This window comes from Poromitra crassiceps (genome assembly GCF_964638095.1).
Source record: "Poromitra crassiceps genome assembly, chromosome: 7".
Taxonomy (NCBI): Eukaryota; Metazoa; Chordata; class Actinopteri; order Beryciformes; family Melamphaidae; genus Poromitra; species Poromitra crassiceps.
Genome location: NC_139628.1, coordinates 43,167,559 through 43,187,557, shown reverse-complemented (window position 1 = coordinate 43,187,557; position 19,999 = coordinate 43,167,559). Strand labels below are relative to the sequence as shown.

Genomic DNA, 19,999 nt, shown 5'->3' with positions numbered 1-19,999 from the left:
CCCTCCCAAATCCGCACCACTGAAGGCTTCGTCCATCTGGATCTCCCGGATCTCGTTGCCTTTGGCGTCCAGCGTGTACTGCAGCTCGATCTCCGTCGAGTCGTAGGTGTAGGAGCGGAACTGCATGGTGCAGTTCTGCCAGTCAAACGGGAAGTACGTCACCTGGGTGGGGAGTAAAGGTACAAGGAGACAAATGAGTTTGTGCGTCTGTGTGTGTGTGTGTGTGTGTGTGTGTGTGCGCGTGCGTGTGTGTGTGTGTGTGTGTGTGTGTGTGTGTGTGTGTGTGTGTGTGTGGGTGTGCGTGTGCACGTGCGTGCGTGTATGTGTTCACCTTGACCCCACAGGAGCTGCAGTACAGGGCAGGGGGAGTCCAGGTCACTCTGCCATTGCTGTAGGCCTGGACATGGACACGGAGGGCCACATGAAATTTTCCATCATTACTGCAGAGAGAGGGAGGGAGAGAGAGAGAGAGAAAGACAGAGAGAGAGAGACACACACACAAAGAGAGAGAGGGGGGAGAGAGAGGGAGAGAGGGAGAGGGAGGTCAAGTGACATCATTGCATTTTGATACTCCGTTGATTGGCTAAATCTCATTCAATCAAAACCTTTAAAATCCGGATCACCTTTGACCACATTATGAGTTAATTTAAGTATTAATGTGCTAACTGAACCACATCTTCACAGCTACTTATGTGTTGAAGCCATAACATAGAATCTACTTTGTAGAGCGACTGTTCAGACACAGACAGGCACCATCTTGCTGGGCAGAAGACATGACATAACTCGCTAGTTATTGCACTGCCATATAAAGGCTACTGCAATCGAAAAGACTTTTAAGATGATAGCTTTGTCAAATGTTCTCCAAGCGGGAGCTGAGTTCATTTCATTCCTTTACCGACTTTCAACAGCAATAAGCCATGCCGCGTTTTTACAGTGTCTCCACTTCACATCGTGCACACTAACCACCTCTTAGCTGTTCTAACATCACTGTGTAAATCACTGCTTACTGCTTCAATATGCTGCTGCTCAACTACAGTCTTCAGGCACCATCAGAAATCTACCCGAGTCGGTGCATGGAAGTTTTTTTTTCTTTCTAAGTGTGACAGAAGGACATGTTCCCACCCACTGGCTCCATCTGGGGGCCTACTGGGTGAACTACATGCAGCGCCAACCTGAGGCACACACACCAAGTACAGCTGACTGTGTGTCACTTGCCTTTGGCCTGAACTGGCACTTGAGTCGTTAGGACTGTCACCTCGCGACAAGAGGGGGTTAGGATCTGCCTCCCACAGTCACATGTGAGTGTCTGTCTGTCTGTCTGTCTGTCTGTCTGTCTGTCTGTCCTGTGTCCTGTGACGGACTGACAACCTGTCCGCGCCGCGGTGTCTATCTGCCTGCTGTGTGCTGGGAGAGGTTCCAGCCCCCTGTGACCCTGAAAATATCTAAGCGGATAGAGGAAAAGCATCAATTAATGAATACCGCTTGAGTAAGACCAAGCACCTCGAGGGTGAGTTGGCCCCCTGTGGGACTTTATCGTTTGACCCGTAAGTCTAGTAAGAGGGTCCAATTAGGTTACTATTAAGGCACATACCATATAATTGCAACGTGCTAGGTTTGAATCTGACCTGACCTTGGTTGCATGTCTCCCTACTGTACAGTACTCTGCCCAATACAGCAGAAATTACTTACAATCTAATCATGTAGACACAGCTTGCAGCTCTGGACCAAATTCACTGTAAGCACTCTGGGTAGAAAAACACCATGTGTCATGATGATGATTATTGTCACACTGCTCTGACTCTCCCGTCAACACACGTTTACAACTGGACTACAATATTCCAATATTAACCCGAATAAGACAATACTCTGAATAAGACAATACTCTGAATAAGTCAATACTCTGAATAAGACAATACTCTGAATAAGACAATACTCTGAATAAGACACTGCCATCTAAACAGCATTTTCTGATGACCTTAACTGGAATATAAGGTCATAGTCAGAGTCAGTGTTGGGGGTAAATCATTACAAAAGTAACATATTACATGTAATATATTACTTTTAGCAGTAACTCAGTAATATAACTTATTACTTATAGGATTTCAGTAATATTATACCAGTTACCTTGTCAAGTAACTCAAGTTACAAATTGAGTTACATTTTATTAAATGAAAGCACAAAAAATATTCAATCATTTCCTAATCAAACTGTGTGTTTTTATGCAAAACTGACTTCAAGGCGGTTGAAATATTTTTTTGGGATGTTCCGGGGCGGCCATGTCATTTTGCTGTCATTCAGAAAGTAATATTGTAAAGTAACTTATTACTTTCAAATGAAAGTAACTAGTAATATGTAGTATATTACATTTTGAAAGTAACTTGCCCAACACTGGTCAGAGTAAGCAATAGTCAACGTAAGACCAAATTAACCTCCGACACAGCATACAGGGACGTCATGCGGGCATCTTTCTTCGCATGTAAACGGGAATACGAATGGACTATTCTATAAGCAACTCATGTAAGCAGCACCTTCATCGGAATATTGTCTTATTTAGAATAAGGTCAATAATCAGATCATTGCAGTCCAACATACTGTAGTGCATCGATATTTGATGAGCTGCAATCCCATAAACCCCCCCTTCCAAATCACACTTGTTAGCTGGATAAAATGTCATAGTACACCAGCGAACCACAGGCCCAACCTGCCTTATAAGTGCAGCACTATAACGTGGCATGGATACAGAGTTGTGGTGGTCGTTAAGCTGATAAGACAATACACAACAGAGACATCAAGTCAATTAGACCCAGATTTAGCAGTCTGTCAGGGTGAAGTCGTTGGGTTTATGACGCCGTCAATTTAACGGGGAGGAAACGCGCGTCCTTAAAGTCACCCCTCCTAAAACCCTGTCCCTGTGAAGGTGTTGGGGAGAGCTACATTACCAACATTGATCATACTAGAGAGAGGCACACACACGCTCTTGCATTTGTGCGGGTGTGTGTGCGTGTGTGTGTGTGTGTGTGTGTGTGTGTGTGTGTGTGTGTGTTATTGGGAAGCCGTGCTGCTTAATTGCCTATAAAGTGTTGATGAATGGAGCAGCGCGGATATTTACAGTGGAGTTAATGGGGGGCTTCTACAATGAGCGATGCAGGGTTGTGTGTGTGTGTGTGTGTGTGCGTGTGTGTGTGTGTGTGTGTTTGTGTGTAAGACAGAGTGAGTCGAGAGTGCACTCACACTGTGGAAAAAAGGATGGTACTTGAAAACTGCATTCAACTGATCACTTGCAGTGAATGATAATGGCCTAAAGCAGCTGAGGACATAAACGCAGCCATCAAATATCTAAACTTTGCATTGGGGTGCTTTGATGTAGAGGCTTTCCCCTGCAGCCGCACACTGTGCCTGTACTTGGCCTGCCATGGTCATCGTAGTCGAGCATCAACACGCTGTTGCTTTGCATTGGCATACTAACAGCTTTAATGCACAATTACCATTGGCTGTCTCCACTACCAACAGACTCAGAATTAGTAAGACTTGATAAGAGACAAGGGGCTCTATCTTCCGACAGGCGCTATCCCCTAATAGCGCTTGAGCACCTGTTTGCGCGTGCCTTAAGGCACGGAAGATATCGTTCCGCCTTGCGCCGTCCACCAGGTGTTCTGCCGAGTTTTGCTCCCCCGCCGAGCAGCAAAGAAAAGCATCCCCGCCTCACGGGAGCATACTTACTTGTAATGATTTATACAGAAATTTAACTGTTTAAAAGTGATATAATTGTCTGGTAGACGTGACCTCCCTGATTTCTAAGTTAAAACAGCCCCGAAATATGTTGGGGATGCAATTCTCGGCCGGGATGCGGAAAGGTTCACGGCACCTGTCGCAAGCGCAAATTAGAGCCGTGCCAAAATCATCTGCGCCCCAAAATGCCTGCGCAAACGGGATTTGGGCGGTCTTAACTACCAGAATTATTCACAGGCGTGGCCAGGCAAGGCTGGGCATTACGTCAATCAAAACCAATCAGATTCCCGTCTTGTAATGGCTGTTTGTGCGAGGCATGCAATATGCTGTAATTATCTCCATGCGTAATAGAGTGTACTCACTCGTGCGAGGACAGAGGGAGCTTATTAACAGATTGTCTGTGGTGCCAACGACCCTTCGGGTTATGAAGGTAAATAGCCTATGTCCATTGTCCAACAAGTTTTCTCAATTAATTTCCCTCTTTGCGATGTGATAAAAGTTTCTCAGTGAATTATAGTTGATTGCCTCACTGAATTATCTGCTAATACCCAATTTTAGCAGCATAATTTGATGTCTTGGCGTGGCAAGGCTGTGCGTAATGACATATCCAAAAGGAATTCCACTTTCCACTGCGCAAATACCTCTCTGCGCTGGGAGTGCAGCCGTAATCTCCGTGCAGCGCACCCAGCGCAGAGAGGTATTTGCGCGTAAGAGGTCCTTTTCAAAGCTCTTAGCACAAAGTAATTGTGCGTTGCTGACGATAGGGTAATGCCATCAATCCCAAATTTTAGCGCTGAAACGCCTGCTTTGGCATGGGGCAGCCAATGCCCAGAACAATTATCACAGGCATGCGCTTGTGTCCGCCCTCAATTTGCATTGCGCACGGCGTTAAATGAGCGCAAACACTAAATTAGCGCTTTTGGGAAGATAGAGCCCAAGTAGGCTACTATAGGATGAGCATTACTTCTCTACAGTGTTATACCTAGCCTGACCGAGTAAATTGATAGGGAGAAGTTTAGCTTCTTTAACAGCCAATGAGATTCCTTTGTTGCACTCTCTCCTTCAATCGATTTCTGTCAACAGCCAATCAGATTCCTTTGTTTCACTCTCTCCTTAATTCGAATTCTGTCAACAGCCAATCAAATTCCTTCGTTTCACTCTCTTCCTTATGAATCCTCCATTCAACGGAAAAGAATTGCATAAACAATTCCCCATTCTTTAGGATTTAACCCAGCTTGCACAGGTTACCTGAAAAAGCCCATTTACTGGATAAACCTGGGGTCTCCGAGCCCTGGGTGGGAGACCCCTGGGAACCCTCACCAGACCCTCCGCAAGCCTAAACCTAACCAGACCACCCACCCAAATGCCCTTCCATTGTCTATGTCCATTAAATGGGTTCCAGCGAACCGCCTGGGTCTTCGATGAAAAATACAAGCGACCAGTAAAGGGAGCCTACGATGTCTTCAAACAGGCTGTATCAGATCCTTCCATCCTCGACAGGTTGGACCTGACTGAGAAAGAGAGGGCGGTGCTGATCGACAATATCAACAGGCGACTCACTCCACAGGCCGCGGTGGGGAAAAACACTGGCTGCAGTAAAGGGCAGTTTATAGCAGGGGTTCCCAAAGTTTTCCATGCCAAGGCCCCCCAAATAGCAAGGCAAATAGCAGTGTTGCTGCTTACTTGTTGATGAGGACGATGTCAGGCAGCCAAACCTTGGCGGCGGGTATACGCAACACCTCAATCCCATCATTTTCCTTAGGTTTCCATGACAACCGATGGTCTGTCCATTCCTGTTAATAAAAAAAAGAGTGACAAGGGTCAGTGTGTGTGTGTGTGTGTGTGCGTGCCTGCATGCGTGTGTCTGTGTGTGTGTGTGTCTGTGTGTACACTATGAACTAGGGATGCACGATATATCGACAATCATATTGGTATATATCGTATCGGCCCATGTTACAATTTTTTTTTTTTATATATCGATCTCGACCTGATGAGCAAAATAACTTTAATTAAAATAATTTTCATATTTAGAGGAAACAAATCTATGGTTTTTCCAAATGTTTTGGAAATAAAGAAATTCCATGTGTTTTTCAGTATGTACAAATTCTGATTATGATAGAAACTTGTTTTTATACATGATGATATTGACATCGATAAATATCGCTTATCGGCCATAACAGCAATGTTAAAATCGGTATGGGCCAAAATTTTCATATTGGTGCATTCCTAGTATGAACCATAGGGTTTGAGTTACTCTGTGCTCGTTACACTGTGAACGGTACAGAGAGAACAAACCACACCAACACAGACAAACGAGGAAATGAGAGAGAGAGAGAAACAAGAGCAATTATGAAGTGGGAGAAACAGAAAAATACAGACGGGGTGGGGGGGGACTTTGCAATTACAAACGAAAGCAGTTTGTCATTTCATCAATTTATTTCACATTTCCCCACTGTTGTCATTAGTTGCCGTAGGGACGATTTTCCTGTGCATTTGTCCATGCATAATGTCAACAACATTTGCATAATTTTTCATTTTGCGTAAACTGTGTGGTATCATTATTATTCCAAGTGTTCTCGCTCAGTGGGTGGTGTGTAGTGTGTTGGTATTTCAGCTTTACGCGAGCTCCGCCAGGTCTCATGTTAATAAACTCGCTGCCACTTCGGTTAGTCAAGAGATGATGCGAAACGGTTAGAATGTATTAACTTGCACAGTGTGAACATGGCGACTCTGTATCCACTGAAGGAGTTCCCCCATCATGCAAGTAGCCAGTATTACTAGGCTACAGCAGAAAAACACTGACAGTTAAATATGCATTATATTATTATGTAAACAAATGAGTAATTGCTACACAGTTGGAAGTTCATTCCTTGCACATTCTGTGAGCAGCAAGCATGCAGTAAAAAGTGCTACAAAGTGCTACATCTGTAAAGCATGCAGTAAAAAGTGCTACAAAGTGCTACATCTGTAAAGCATGCAGTAAAAAGTGCTACAAAGTGCTACATCTGTAAAGCATGCAGTAAAAAGTGCTACATCTGTAAAGCATGCAGTAAAAAGTGCTACAAAGTGCTACATCTGTAAAGCATGCAGTAAGAAAGTGCTACAAACTGCTACATCTGTAAAGCATGCAGTAAGAAAGTGCTACAAAGTGCTAACATCTGTAAAGCATGCAGTACAAAAGTGCTACAAAGTGCTACATCTGTAAAGCATGCAGTAAGAAAGTGCTACAAAGTGCTAACATCTGTAAAGCATGCAGTAAAAAGTGCTACAAAGTGCTACATCTGTAAAGCATGCAGTAAAAAAAGTGCTACAAAGTGCTACTACATCTGTAAAGCATGCAGTAAGAAAGTGCTACAAAGTGCTAACATCTGTAAAGCATGCAGTAAAAAGTGCTACAAAGTGCTACATCTGTAAAGCATGCAGTAAAAAAGTGCTACAAAGTGCTACTACATCTGTAAAGCATGCAGTAAGAAAGTGCTACAAAGTGCTAACATCTGTAAAGCATGCAGTAAAAAGTGCTACAAAGTGCTACATCTGTAAAGCATGCAGTAAAAAAGTGCTACAAAGTGCTACATCTGTAAAGCATGCAGTAAAAAAGTGCTACAAAGTGCTACATCTGTAAAGCATGCAGTAAAAAAGTGCTACAAAGTGCTACTACATCTGTCAAGTGGAGGAGACGCTCAAAGAAGCTTACCATATTCATGATAACAACCGTGCTCATTTCTTCATTCTTCATGTTCTAAAGAGGGAAGGACATGTCAAGTTTCAGCATTTGTCTAAATGGTGTTTCTCTCTCAAATCTGAGTAACAAAAACAACAGTGGATGTAGTCCTTGTTAAAGTGGTTTCAGTAGCAACTCCATTTCTACGCAAGGCAGATACACTGATTCACATAGAACAGAAAAAAATACATACACACTCCACGATAGATAGATAGATAGATAGATAGATAGATAGATAGATAGATAGATAGATAGATAGATAGATAGATAGATAGATAGAAGAGGTCAGAAAAGAGGTCGGTGGCCATGTTTGGAAAGTAGTGCCGGCTACCTCTTTTCCCTCCAAAAAGACCAATTATGTGCATTTTGGATTAATATTTCATCGTGTGGTGAGTATCCGAAGCACAACATGTATTTTGGCGCAGTGAGATGTGTGTTTTGGCAGATTTTTAACAGCTGTACCATTAGCCTAATAATTAGCGATAATTACTAACTTCACGACTGTAGCTCACTGTAAACTGAGCGGACAGTGCCGGTAAGGTTATGGCTATGTTGGGGGGATGTGGCAAATGAGCTAAACTTCCAAAAAAGTGGTGTATCCCTTTAAGGGTCATATACACACACACATATTTTTCTAGGGCTAATACTGCTGTGAGTGCCTCTGAGCAAGGCACTGGCAAAAAGAACTGGAGTTGGTCCCAAGGGGCAACCTCTGGTTCTGAAAAATGAGGCCAAGCCCAACTTAAACCTGCTTTCTTTCCAATGCAACTCCACTGGCTCCAAAACGTCTCACTTAATTTATGAACTGAGTGAACACAGATCACATCAGTGAGTTTATGCTCTCAACTGATAGTTTCTTCAATACAGCATGATGTTCATTTTGTAAAGAGTAGCGCAAGAATGAGTCCGGGAAACCTGGATGTTAGCACTTCCGGTTCCTATTTTTGTAAGGAGATTTTGGTTAAATGCTTGAAATGTGGCCTGTGGTTAACAAAAGTTTATGAAACCGCAAACATTTTGTTCACCAAGGTAATCTTCACAAATGAGGACCACTTTTATGACTTTTGAAGCATTTTCTGAAAGTCGTGTTAAAAAAAACGTATTTACACGCTTCGAAAATCATAAGCGGTCCTGATTTGAAATAAGGATTGGTTTTCGATTTTCTTGCTGAACAAAAAAGTTTGCTGTTTCATAAACTTCTGTTAACCACAGACGGCATTTAACCGAAATTCCCATACATAAATCCCATTTACATTTTTACCAGGAAGTGCAGGGACTTTGTAAAATGAATCATTATTTTGATAACAAGGCATTTCATTTATTTCTCTATTACAACTTCTGAGTAAGCCTACAAGAATATGTCATCCCTGCGGTACTCTATTATGGTCCGATTTAGAGTAAGATAGACGATAAAGGAGACTATGTTTCGGGGTGCGATTGACAGGTCGCCCAGCTGATCATGGACTAGGGATGGGCCTTTCTAGCAAAAACGCTATTGGAAATTCGCTGGGCCAAAGTCGACTTTTCGTCAAAATTCGGGAAAAAAGTAAGCAAATGTTACATGGTCTCCCCTGATTCTAAGTATTGTTGAATGGCTTGCTTTGACCAAGTAAAACAATTTTTCTAAGCATTTTACACAGGGTTTATGGAAAAATGAATGGTGGATGAAATCCCATGGAGAGGGAGAGGGGGTGACTTTGGCACTCAGCCAGACCTGAGCCTACGTTAGCCTATAGAGACACTGCAGAGAGCGTCATCATTCAAAAACCACGCCCAAAACGTGGGGAAACAGAAAGCCCCCTCCAATCCTGGCGTTCTCCTATGTCGCGTGCATGGTTGCGTGTTGCACCAAAAGATCGTATATACAGAAGATGAACACTGCAACTTACTTCCTTGACAGGAGTACAAAAAAACTTTAACTGCCGATTTGTTTTACATTTGTTGTGTGCGCAGCCCACCACACAACAGCTTTTAGCTATGTTTAATTCAAGGAAAATGATGCTGGTCTATGGGAGTGAATGGAGCGATTTCCCCCGTGATGGGCGTGACCTATTTCATGCAGTGTCTCTATGGCGTAACGCCTCTCGTTATATTCTAACAGTTTGTTTGAAAGTAATTTTGTAATTTTGTGGTTATGGCCGAAGTGGCTGCCATAAACCGTTTCATTTCACTCCCTGTTCTGCCCGGCCCGCACACAGACTATAATCATCAAGACAACACTCGGCGTTTCACTCGGCGTTGGTCTCATCTACTATTAGAGGTAAGATGTGAGGCATCGATATTACATTTAGACTGTTTAATAACAATCGAAAATCTTGCTCGTAGTCACTTTAAAGAGACATGTGCCGGTAAAAATAAAAAAGAATAAATAAACGATTTTCAACTTTCAATAATAAAAGTCAATCTTGGTAATAAAAACGATTATTCAAAAATTCAAAATTCATTGCCCATCCCTAGCATGGACCAATAGCAAGAGGCGCTGTGGCTCTGTAGGAAACCCCTGGTCTCGTGCTAGCTGCTTCTGGCTCCAAATAACCAAGATGGCGACGTCAAAATGCCAAACTCGGGGCTTAAAAACAGGAGTCCACAAACCAATGGGTGACGTCACAGTGGCTACGTCCATATTTTCATACAGTCTATGGGGAAAACACATTAGCGGGATACACACCCCGCCTCCACTAGTTGTTCCAAACTGCCAGATAAAAGAGTCAGCCACTTCCTGCACACTAAATGTGTGTGTGTTTATGAATGTGTGTGTGTGTGTGTGTGTGTGTGTGTGTGTGTGTGTGTGTGTGTGTGTGTGTGTGTGTGTGTGTGTGCGTGCGTGCGTGCGTGTGTGTGTGTGCGTGCGTGCGTGTGTGTTTATGAATGTGTGTGTGCATTTCTGTGGGCATGTGTATGTGATTGTGATTGTCTGGCAGGGGGGGGGGGGGGTGTTCAGCTCCTCTGATTCAGGCCTTCTATTTAAAACGCTGGGAGGAATGTCAGCGAGACAGCTGGGACAGGCACAGGAGAGGGGGGATGGGAGCGAGAGAGGTTGACTTAAACCATCTATCCCTCTCTCTCTCTCACACACACACACACACACACACACACACACGCACGCACCCACACACACACACACACACACACACACACACACACACACATCTCTCCACTGACCTATCACTTACTGATACTTCCTGTGAGTGTTTGAAGTCTTTCCCATCGGTACCTTATGATGCCCCTTTGGGCGAATGTTAATAATAACACTGCTGTTAGAGGGCCAACTAGTTCTGGACAGAGGGCGATTGAGCGTCCAAGTGGGTCAATTTTCAAGATGGTTCTACTCCAGAACCTATATGGTCCTCACGTGTGACTTCCTCCTAAGAGTGAGAATGACCTTGACTGGAGACGTAGCATACCTAAGTGTGTGTGCAGCCTGGTCACAAAAATAAAAATATTCCTGCAAACCACGAATACGTTGAATGTCAACATTTATGAACAAAAATATGTTGCATATCAACATTCCTAGACACGCCTATATCAACGTTCTACACGTCATAGAGTCTGGTATGGGTGTTGTGGTCAGGGTGGATGGAGGGCGTCACACCGGAGAGCCGTGTTCGATCCGGGCGCATTTTCCTCGCATGAACATAATATGAAAACGTTGCTCACCAATGTGTCCGCATGTGTTCTGAAGTGTCTTTGAGGCATGTCAGTGTTTCACCTTGTGATTGTGATTGTTGCGGTATGTCCGTTTTAAATGGCCTTCTGCAACCTGAAAGTTGCAGTAGGCCATGTTTGAAATGTTAGTCTTTGCATGTTACATACTACTGTGCTCCTTTTGTATGTTACTTCTTGCTCTATTTGTTGAATATTGATGGATTTCGAGAATATGGACGATGAATTTGAATTCGATGGCTGCCTGTATTTATTTGATCCGGACTAACGTCATGTGGATTACAAACTGAAGAGCGGGGGAAACAGGAGCTTCTATCTCTGCCAATGTGACGGACAGCAAACGGAGACAGGGTGAACACGCTGGCTGAAGGTAAATACAGCGTTCATTTCCTCATTGTCTCTATGATATAATAAGGATATGAGCTGGTGCGTGGCAGAAAAATAAGCTATTTACAGGATGTAAATACATGCTTTGAACAGCCTCTGTTCCGGTTATATCTTTCGTTTTATACAGAGTGGTTTTCAGAAAGTTCCGTTCTGGGTGAGTAGTATGAACAAAAGGAAAAGCGCGCACATCCACTCGGAGCTGCAGGTGCAGGACAACAATGGCAGTAACGTTGAAGTATCAAAAGAAGTGAAGTCCGCACACTGCATCCACTCAACATCAGAAACTGATGAAGGTCTCATGACCGAAACGTCATTCTAACAAATAAAACTGTGAGTTAAGTGGATGCAGTGTGCGGACTTCACTTCTTTTGATACTTCTGGGTGAGTAGTATAACATAAACTAAGATGAAAATAAGGTCTGGGTTGTAAAAAATAAAATAAAATAAGATAAAATCCTTTAATGGAAGGTTCTGGAATGCTGTTCTGGATGGCCTCAAGGTCTGAGACTATGGGCCTGCCTTCAGACAAGGCTTGGAACCCCTCCTTAGTTTACTTGCCTAGTTTCGCTCAATTCCTGGATGCCCATGGGATTAGGATTATGTGATCCCATAGAACTCCAGACCCAAGGTAGATTTCTGTTTGACATACTTCAGACTACACCAAATACATCAAACATCCCTGTCTGAAGGCATTTCTTTACTTCTGACTCTGGGAAAGTGGGAAAAGTAAAATTCCACAAAACTACTGTACCTCTCTTTAACCAAATCACACACATTTAGGCTATTCTATGTGACCTCCTTTTGATAACTAATGTAATAACTACCCTTCTCCGCACTTCCATTCATTCAGCCTCCCCTGAAACTGGTTGGAGCCCCACTGGGGAAGCTTGCCTCCCGATTTGAAAACCTCTGCTCTATGGCATATTTTCATTTAGAGCAGAAATTCTCAGAAAATGATATCCAAAAGGAAAATTGTTTCTTTGTCTATATTCTACTCTATGCAACAAATTTACATACTGTACGTGTGTGTGTGTGTGTGTGTGTGTGTGTGTGTGTGTGTGTGTGTGTGTGTGTGTGTGTGTGTGTGTGTGTGTGTGTGTGGGTGTGTGTGTGTGTGTGTGTTGTCCCTCACCAGTCCAACAAAGGAGGAGAGGACCATACCCACACGGACCACCACCCTATCTAAAGGGCTGGGCGCTGGGCGAACCTTCACATTATAGTTTTTGAAGAGCACCTTCATCAGAGCCTGCTCGCCCTCTGTGGCACCTGGAGGCAAGAGAGAGAGAGAGAGAGAGACGTATGATGGGTTCAAACAGAAAGACATAAATAACTAAAGACCTTAGCGCCTATGCAACACTGTCTAAAGGCTGTATAAGCCCAGTAGCAGCCTTGTTAAGTGTGTCACGGCAGCGCCGCGAACAAAGTTGTGACCCTGCCCGGACATGAGCGCCTGCGTTCCACTGTGTTTTCATGCATAACTCCCCGCCCTCCCGTGTTGGAAGGTTGGAAGCATTTATAATCGGCGGCTCTGGTGACGTGACATTTATCAGGTCTGGCACGGCTGTGGGCCCCGCGGCATCACACCTGACAGGAAGAAATGACAACGATCACCCGGCGAGGCACCTCCATCAGCTCGACGGAGGGACGAGGCACCTCCATCAGCTCGACGGAGGGACGAGGCACCTCCATCAGCTCGACGGAGGGACGAGGCACCTCCATCAGCTCGACGGAGGGACGAGGCACCTCCATCAGCTCAACGGGGCGGTTTGGGAAGGAGGTGGTTTGGGAGGCTCACATTGAGCCTTTCCCTCCCTCCCTCCCTCCCTCCCTCCTCTCTGGATGACTTTGTAAATGCCACGGCTGGCTGACGTGGAAAGGAGGCCGATAAAATAAGACAGGGCAAGTAGGGCGTACACGGTGCTGCAAATGAGAACAAATGAAATTAAATGAAGGAGGCAAAGTCAGATGGTCGTTTAAAGATAGTTACTCAAAGCAAGGTGATGGATGAGGGATATTATATATAAAATTGGTATATATATATATATATATATATATATATATATATATATATATATATATATATATATATATATATATATATATATATATAATAAACCTTCTGGTTAAAAAGGCAGTGACGTAAAAGCACTCGCCTACCACCGGGGAGACCCGGGTTCAATTCCCGGCAGCGGCACTTCCGGCTTGGTCAGACGTTCCTACAGACACAATTGGCCGTGTCTGCGGGTGGGAAGCCGGTGGGCTATGTCATTTGAATTGACCGATCCATCAATCTGTCTGCAACTTAAAAAACAAACAAAAACAAATGTACAGCATTAAATCCCACAAGAACATGATCCTTTTGCGGTTTGATGTCCAGGAGCCAATGCTCACTTATGAAATCTATTGCCTCAAAACAAGGAAGGAAAAAAAGGAATGTCATAACATTATCATAGTATTATACCATGGTCTGGGTGAATACTCGATTCTGATTGGCCGCAAGGTGTCCATTAATTTGTGATAATGTACAGTGATAATGTACACCTAGCTAAATGGTCTGTTCAAATGGGCAGTTAACAGCAACACACTGAGAGACGTCCTTGTAAAACATACCTGGACTCCAACATAGAAAGCTTCAGATAGTTTTCAGTCTACTCCAAGCGTGGCATGCGCCATTTACGTCTATAAGACCTGCAGACATTAACGTAATTCCCTGGAATGTGAAACGAGCCAGTTGGCGTTGCATTCTTAGACATTGCCGTTTTATTTTGTATGTTGTTACATACAATTGGCCAAATTATTAGTTAGTAGTTAGTAGCCAGATGCAGGCACTAAGCGGCCATTTTATACAATGATAGCCTAATCTTCAGCAGCCGAGGGGACTATTTTGTCTCGCCGGTTCTCAACTCATATTCAAGGTTATGAAAACTAGATTTTGATTGCAAAATGCATGAAAATATAAATGAATGGTCTTGTTTTGTTTCTTTGGCAAGTGACCATGGTATGTATAAGCGGGTTAATGCACTTTGAGGTGTCCATTATCAGAAATTAATGAACTTCGCGGAAGCGACCGTCCTCGGCGGTTCACGCCTCCGCGTCGTCCATTAATTTCTGATAATGGACACCTCGTCGTGCATTAACCCTTACTTGTTCTCCAGTCGTATCATTATAACAATATTTCCTATGATATTCCTATAGGGAGGTTTAGTGTGTTCGTGTTCTTTAAAATACGTTTATGGCGACTTTAATCATGCACTTTATGGTAGCCTACTTGCCTTTAGTAGCCTATTGCTGTGCTGCAACTTTTTGAGCTGTTGCATTAGGCTATATTTTGTCTCTTTGCTATGATATCCGTTTTGTCATAACATTCTCATAGTATTGTTCTCCAGTCGTATCATTCATGTTCCACAAAATAGGTTTATGGCAACTTTAATCATGCACTTTGGTATTTGCCTTTAGTGTTGCTGTGCTGCAACTTTTTGAGCTGTTGCATTCGGCTATAATGTTTGTGTCTCTTTGCTATGATATCTGTCAGTGCTTCTACATTCATTTTATGTGAAGCACTTTGAAATGCATCTGTGTATGAAATGTGCTATACAAATAAATTTGACTTGACTTGACTTCTTTTTCCTAGCCTACAGGTTAACCAAACATGTTTTAGGCCTGCCCTGTGTTGTAAACACTGCGGATCATATCTTTGTAGTACCTGCCCCCAACGAAAAAGACAATAGTTTTCTAAAGGGACAATCTCAATGGCCAAGGGCTAGCGTGCTCTATAAGTACCCGGGTTGAGGTCGCTAGTGTCTGGTCACCTCCCCCTGCAGACACGGCTGTAGGGGGGAATCGAACCCGGGTACCAAGGAAAAGGTCGTTTGTTTGTTTTGTCGAACACGCTAACCAGTCGGCCACTGAGACTGTCCCAGAGAAGACAATAGTATCCTAGTATTTAAATATGAATTTCAAATTTACAATGTGTCCCCACATTTATTTAGGTCTCTGTATTAATTGTGATCTCAACTATAGTATTTTCCCCTAGGGCATCACTATCAGGCTACGTGATATTAGGCTATAGTAGCCTATTCATCTAAATGTATTATAAATAGCTGCATATTATAGCAGGTTGTGTCTTACCTCCCACCGCGCACAGGCTGCATAAGCAGCACGCTAGCAGGAGCAGACCCAGGCGTTCCATGGCGACCCACAAAGCCCAGAGCTCCGAGACCTCCCCTCCGAACACAACAGGTCCTCGGCTCGGTCCGTTGGTCGGTCCAGGTGAGAAGGCTCGGTGCTGTTGCTTCCGTTTGTCGGGTGGACGTGACTGGAACACTTACAGTAACTTTCGGTTTGTTCACTCTGCACTGTTGTTGTCTGTCAGTCAGGCCGGCCTGGCCAACTGCTGCCAACTGCTCCAATTACCTCCAGGGAGGGAGGGAGGGAGGGAGGGAGGGAGGGGACGGGAGGCGAAGTGCTGTGTAGCAGGCAAGGGGCAACCTTCATTTCTGACAAATGAAGCCAATGCGGAAGTGCCTTAAACCTGCATTATTTCTAATGGTCAGCAGAGGCAACTCAGCAGAGGCAACATATGTTCAAATTAAAAATATGTTCACTCCAGAACCCTATGTTACTTTACCCCTGGATAGATCCAGAAGATCTTTATGTGCCCAGTTGAGAACGGGTACCCTCCCTTTGGCTATTGAGGTTGGCAGGTTCAATTCTATTGCTGAGGAGGAGAGACTTTGTACTGTATGTGAATTAGGTGTTGTGGAAGATGAATTTCATTTTTTGTTTCATTGTACGCTATATGACGAACCAAGATTGTCTCTATTTCAGTTAATGCAAAATAAGAAACCAGAACTATTTTGGTCAGGAGATGATGCGAAGTTGGAATGGTTGTTCAGAGATGAAGTCTTCAGTTTGGCCAGGTTTATTGGGAGGGCTTGGAAACTCAGAATGGAGAAGCTGTTCATCTGAATATATAACTCTGTCTTGTTTATGTTTGAGTGTTTTGTAGCTTGTTTGTTGATTTGTTTGTATTGTTGAACTTGAATGATTTGTGTCTTGTAAGCCTAGACGGGCTGGGCACCTTGAATATGGTGCATGACAGAAATAAAAATCTATCTATCTATCTATCTATCTATCTATCTATCTATCTATCTATCTATCTATCTATCTATCCACTGGCTCAATAAAGAAGTCTGAATGTACCCAGCAAACGGACGTCCTGACATCACCGTGTTGTATCAAGACCATCACTTTTTTACTAGTATGGGCCGGGATGAACACGCACTGAACTCATTTGATTGGTCGCCGCAAATGCTTCTTCCTGAAAATGTGTGGCAAGGGACAAAAATGTGGTTTGATTAGGGTTAGGATATGAAAAAAGTGCAGCTCAGAATGTCCATGTTCCTGTGGCTTACTGGGTAAGGTGCTTCCCTTCCAATCTGAGGGCTGGGGTTTGACTCCCAGGCAAACCACACGCATTTTTATAAAACATTCATGTTAGACATCAGGTTTAGGCAAGTACAACAATCTGGTTAGGGTTACTGTGTTTGGTTATGGTTGTGGTTAGTTCAGAAAACCCTAACCCTAATCTTTTTTACTTGCCGCACGTTTTCAGGAAGAAGCAGTTGCGGCGACCGATCAAATGAGTTCGGGCGGGTTGTGGTCATCCCGGCCCATAGTAGGAAAACATTATGGTCCTGGAATGATACCAAAACGGCAATATCAGAAAGTTCCCCAGGATTAATCAGAGGTCAAATCATCAACGTAATGGGAACTCACAAAGTGCGTGAGTGTGCTGTGGACATTGAGATTGGACCATGCACTGAATAAAACTGATGATTCAGCTGAAGGTGTGTTTATCGGGTTTCTCATAAACCGATAACGGCCTTTATCCGGATAAAGGATATCAGTTTATGCTGTTTACATGACCACTTGATAATCAGGTAACTCTAGAAATCCAACAATAATCGGTTTATTAGTGTGCATGTAAACGCACTCAGTGTGATGCATGTGATCTGATTACCATACCGTGGTGCTGTGGTATTTCAGCATGGCCACCGACCACATTGGCCTTGTTTGCACTCTACAGCTGCAGATTTGAGCAGATCATTATATTGACAGTTTTGGCGCTCCCAAGTGGCAACAAGCGAGAAATATTAGAATTTTATAAAGTTGGAAGGACTTCATTACCCACACAGCATGTAACATGGTGATGCCGGTAAACTGCACCGCACTCATTCTTCTTTGTGGGCGGGGATGGGGACAGGGGGACCGGGACAGGGACGGGGACGGGGACGGGGGGAGGGTGATTGGCGCCACCTCTTGCAGGCAGAGAAGATTTTCAATCTTCAATTTTCCATTGAATCTTCCAATCAGGAGTACATCCAATTGTTCAGATGAAGCTGCTGCTAATCCTCTCTCAGTGTAATAATAGGCCTATGTTGACCAAAGAGTTTAATTAACCAAAAGTGGCTGTAGCCTGTATTCTCGAAGGCTTCCATCTCTATCTCCCTCTCATTGTCTCTCTATGTGTTTTGACACAGCTTCATCGGTCATTCCACGCCACAGTCATTTATGATCCACTGTCTGTGGCATTTGGCCTGCCGCCAATTTAATTTCAATAGAAGCGAACTATTAACAGCTAGCAGCCAGTGTCAAGTACCACATCAAAACGCTGGTGAGACGTTAGTGTATAAAGCGGCTGCTGGCAGAGACTCACATCCAGGGGTTCTTTTCAGAGCAGAGAAGTATTTAAATCAGATTCGATTGAGTGCTTTAGAGTATGCCATTATACTGCTGCTATGATGGCTAATACAGGATATCTATGATATATCATGATAATTACAAGATGGCGTCTTGTAATTACCCCCCCCCCCCCCCCCTATTTTTCTTGGCACCAAAAGCATGCTAAATGCATCCTTTTTCTTTTTTTGACCTCAATTCCCCCATTGGGATCAATTAAAGAAACTTTATTTTCATTGTATGAAAATGGCTGTTCAAATTGCAATCTGCAAATCCAATTATTTATGTTACTTGACTCCCATGGATTACATCAATTAGTTTCAAACTGATACATGATTGGCAACAGATTGCATTCCGAAAGTAAACATCCAACTTTGATTGTGACTGTATCAAATTCCCTCGATCGCTTTGTGATGGCCAGTGCCCATTTCAGCCTCCCTTTTTTTGAAGCCAATGCGGAAATTGCATTCTTTCAAATGGCCAGTGGGAGGGTGCAGTTTGTGTAGCACTCCCCAGGAACATCCATTCAACTCTATGGGAAACGAGCCAACTTCTCTCTCAGTCTATGTCTTAAATAAACACTTTCCAAATGAGTTTATGGTCTGAAAAAACAACTTCAAGTCTTTTTTCATGCTCTCACGCGCATCGTTTTCTAAATTATAGCCCCATTTCGAGGAAAATTGACGACAAACATCGGATAATAAGAACAGTAATACTTCCGACCGGTAGAGGCAGCAATGTGCCGCAAGGCATCAGGTAGCAAGTAATAGTTAAGCAAAGTATCAGAAAATAGCGTTACTTTATGATATTGTAATAATGTTAGTAGACACACGTAACTAGATACCATACATCTAACGTTCATAACACGGCGGACCATTTAACGTTATCTATACCGTTAGATAAAGCCTTAAGCCTTCTCTGTATTCAGACCATTGGATTCAGACCAGAAACCGGAGTACGTTAAAAACGTTATAAATAATAGTCATGTTATAAACAACTAACCAACGCTGGGGGTCCGTATGGAAACAGTGTTACTCGAAATGGTTAAAAGTTAAATCAATTTGGTCATTCAGTGGCATTTTACTGCAATGTAAAGTAAGTAACTTTAGCCACTAGCATTAGCCAAAGTAGCTGACTACCCATAATGCATTACGGCGATAAGAGAGACAGGGCAAATTCGGAAACTCCCCCAGCAGCCGCTAGGGGTAGCCGCCCCCTCTCCAAGTACTTCCGTGTAGAATTACTCTATTCAACCAATCAATGATGAGCAGGAAGCGGGAGATTCAAGCCTCACTTTCTGCTATCAAATCCCAATCAGCTCGCTTTATCTAGATCTTATTAACTATCGATGGTCATGGCCCTCGGCATTTTTACTAACGTACAAGCTGTCCTTTAGCGTAAAGTAGTGCATCTATACTGACGTACAAGCTGTCCTTTAACGTAAAGTAGTGCATCTATACTGACGTACGCTGTCCTTTAGCGTAAAGTAGTGCATCTATACTGATGTACAAGCTGTCCTTTAACGTAAAGTTGTTCATCTATACTGATGTACAAGCTGTCCTTTAGCGTAAAGTAGTGCATCTATACTGACGTACAAGCTGTCCTTTAACGTAAAGTAGTGCATCTATACTGATGTACAAGCTGTCCTTTAGCGTAAAGTAGTGCATCTATACTGACGTACAAGCTGTCCTTTAACGTAAAGTTGTGCATCTATACTGATGTACAAGCTGTCCTTTAGCGTAAAGTAGTGCATCTATAC

The 19,999-nt window shown here is 43.4% G+C and overlaps 1 protein-coding gene across 1 annotated transcript in view; it reads right to left on the bottom strand.

Moving 5' to 3' along the window:
• chrnb1 (cholinergic receptor, nicotinic, beta 1 (muscle)) overlaps positions 1–15,688 on the bottom strand; it is a gene marked incomplete at both ends in the record, with an annotated part of 87,150 nt that extends 71,462 nt beyond the window's left edge. Inside the window, 6 exons of the mRNA XM_083640130.1 lie at positions 18–162; positions 332–440; positions 5,413–5,522; positions 7,424–7,468; positions 12,632–12,765; positions 15,628–15,688. Coding sequence (XP_083496256.1) covers positions 18–162; positions 332–440; positions 5,413–5,522; positions 7,424–7,468; positions 12,632–12,765; positions 15,628–15,688 — 604 coding nt within the window. The remainder of the gene's footprint in view (positions 1–17; positions 163–331; positions 441–5,412; positions 5,523–7,423; positions 7,469–12,631; positions 12,766–15,627) is intronic.
• Positions 15,689–19,999: the final 4,311 nt, after the last annotated feature.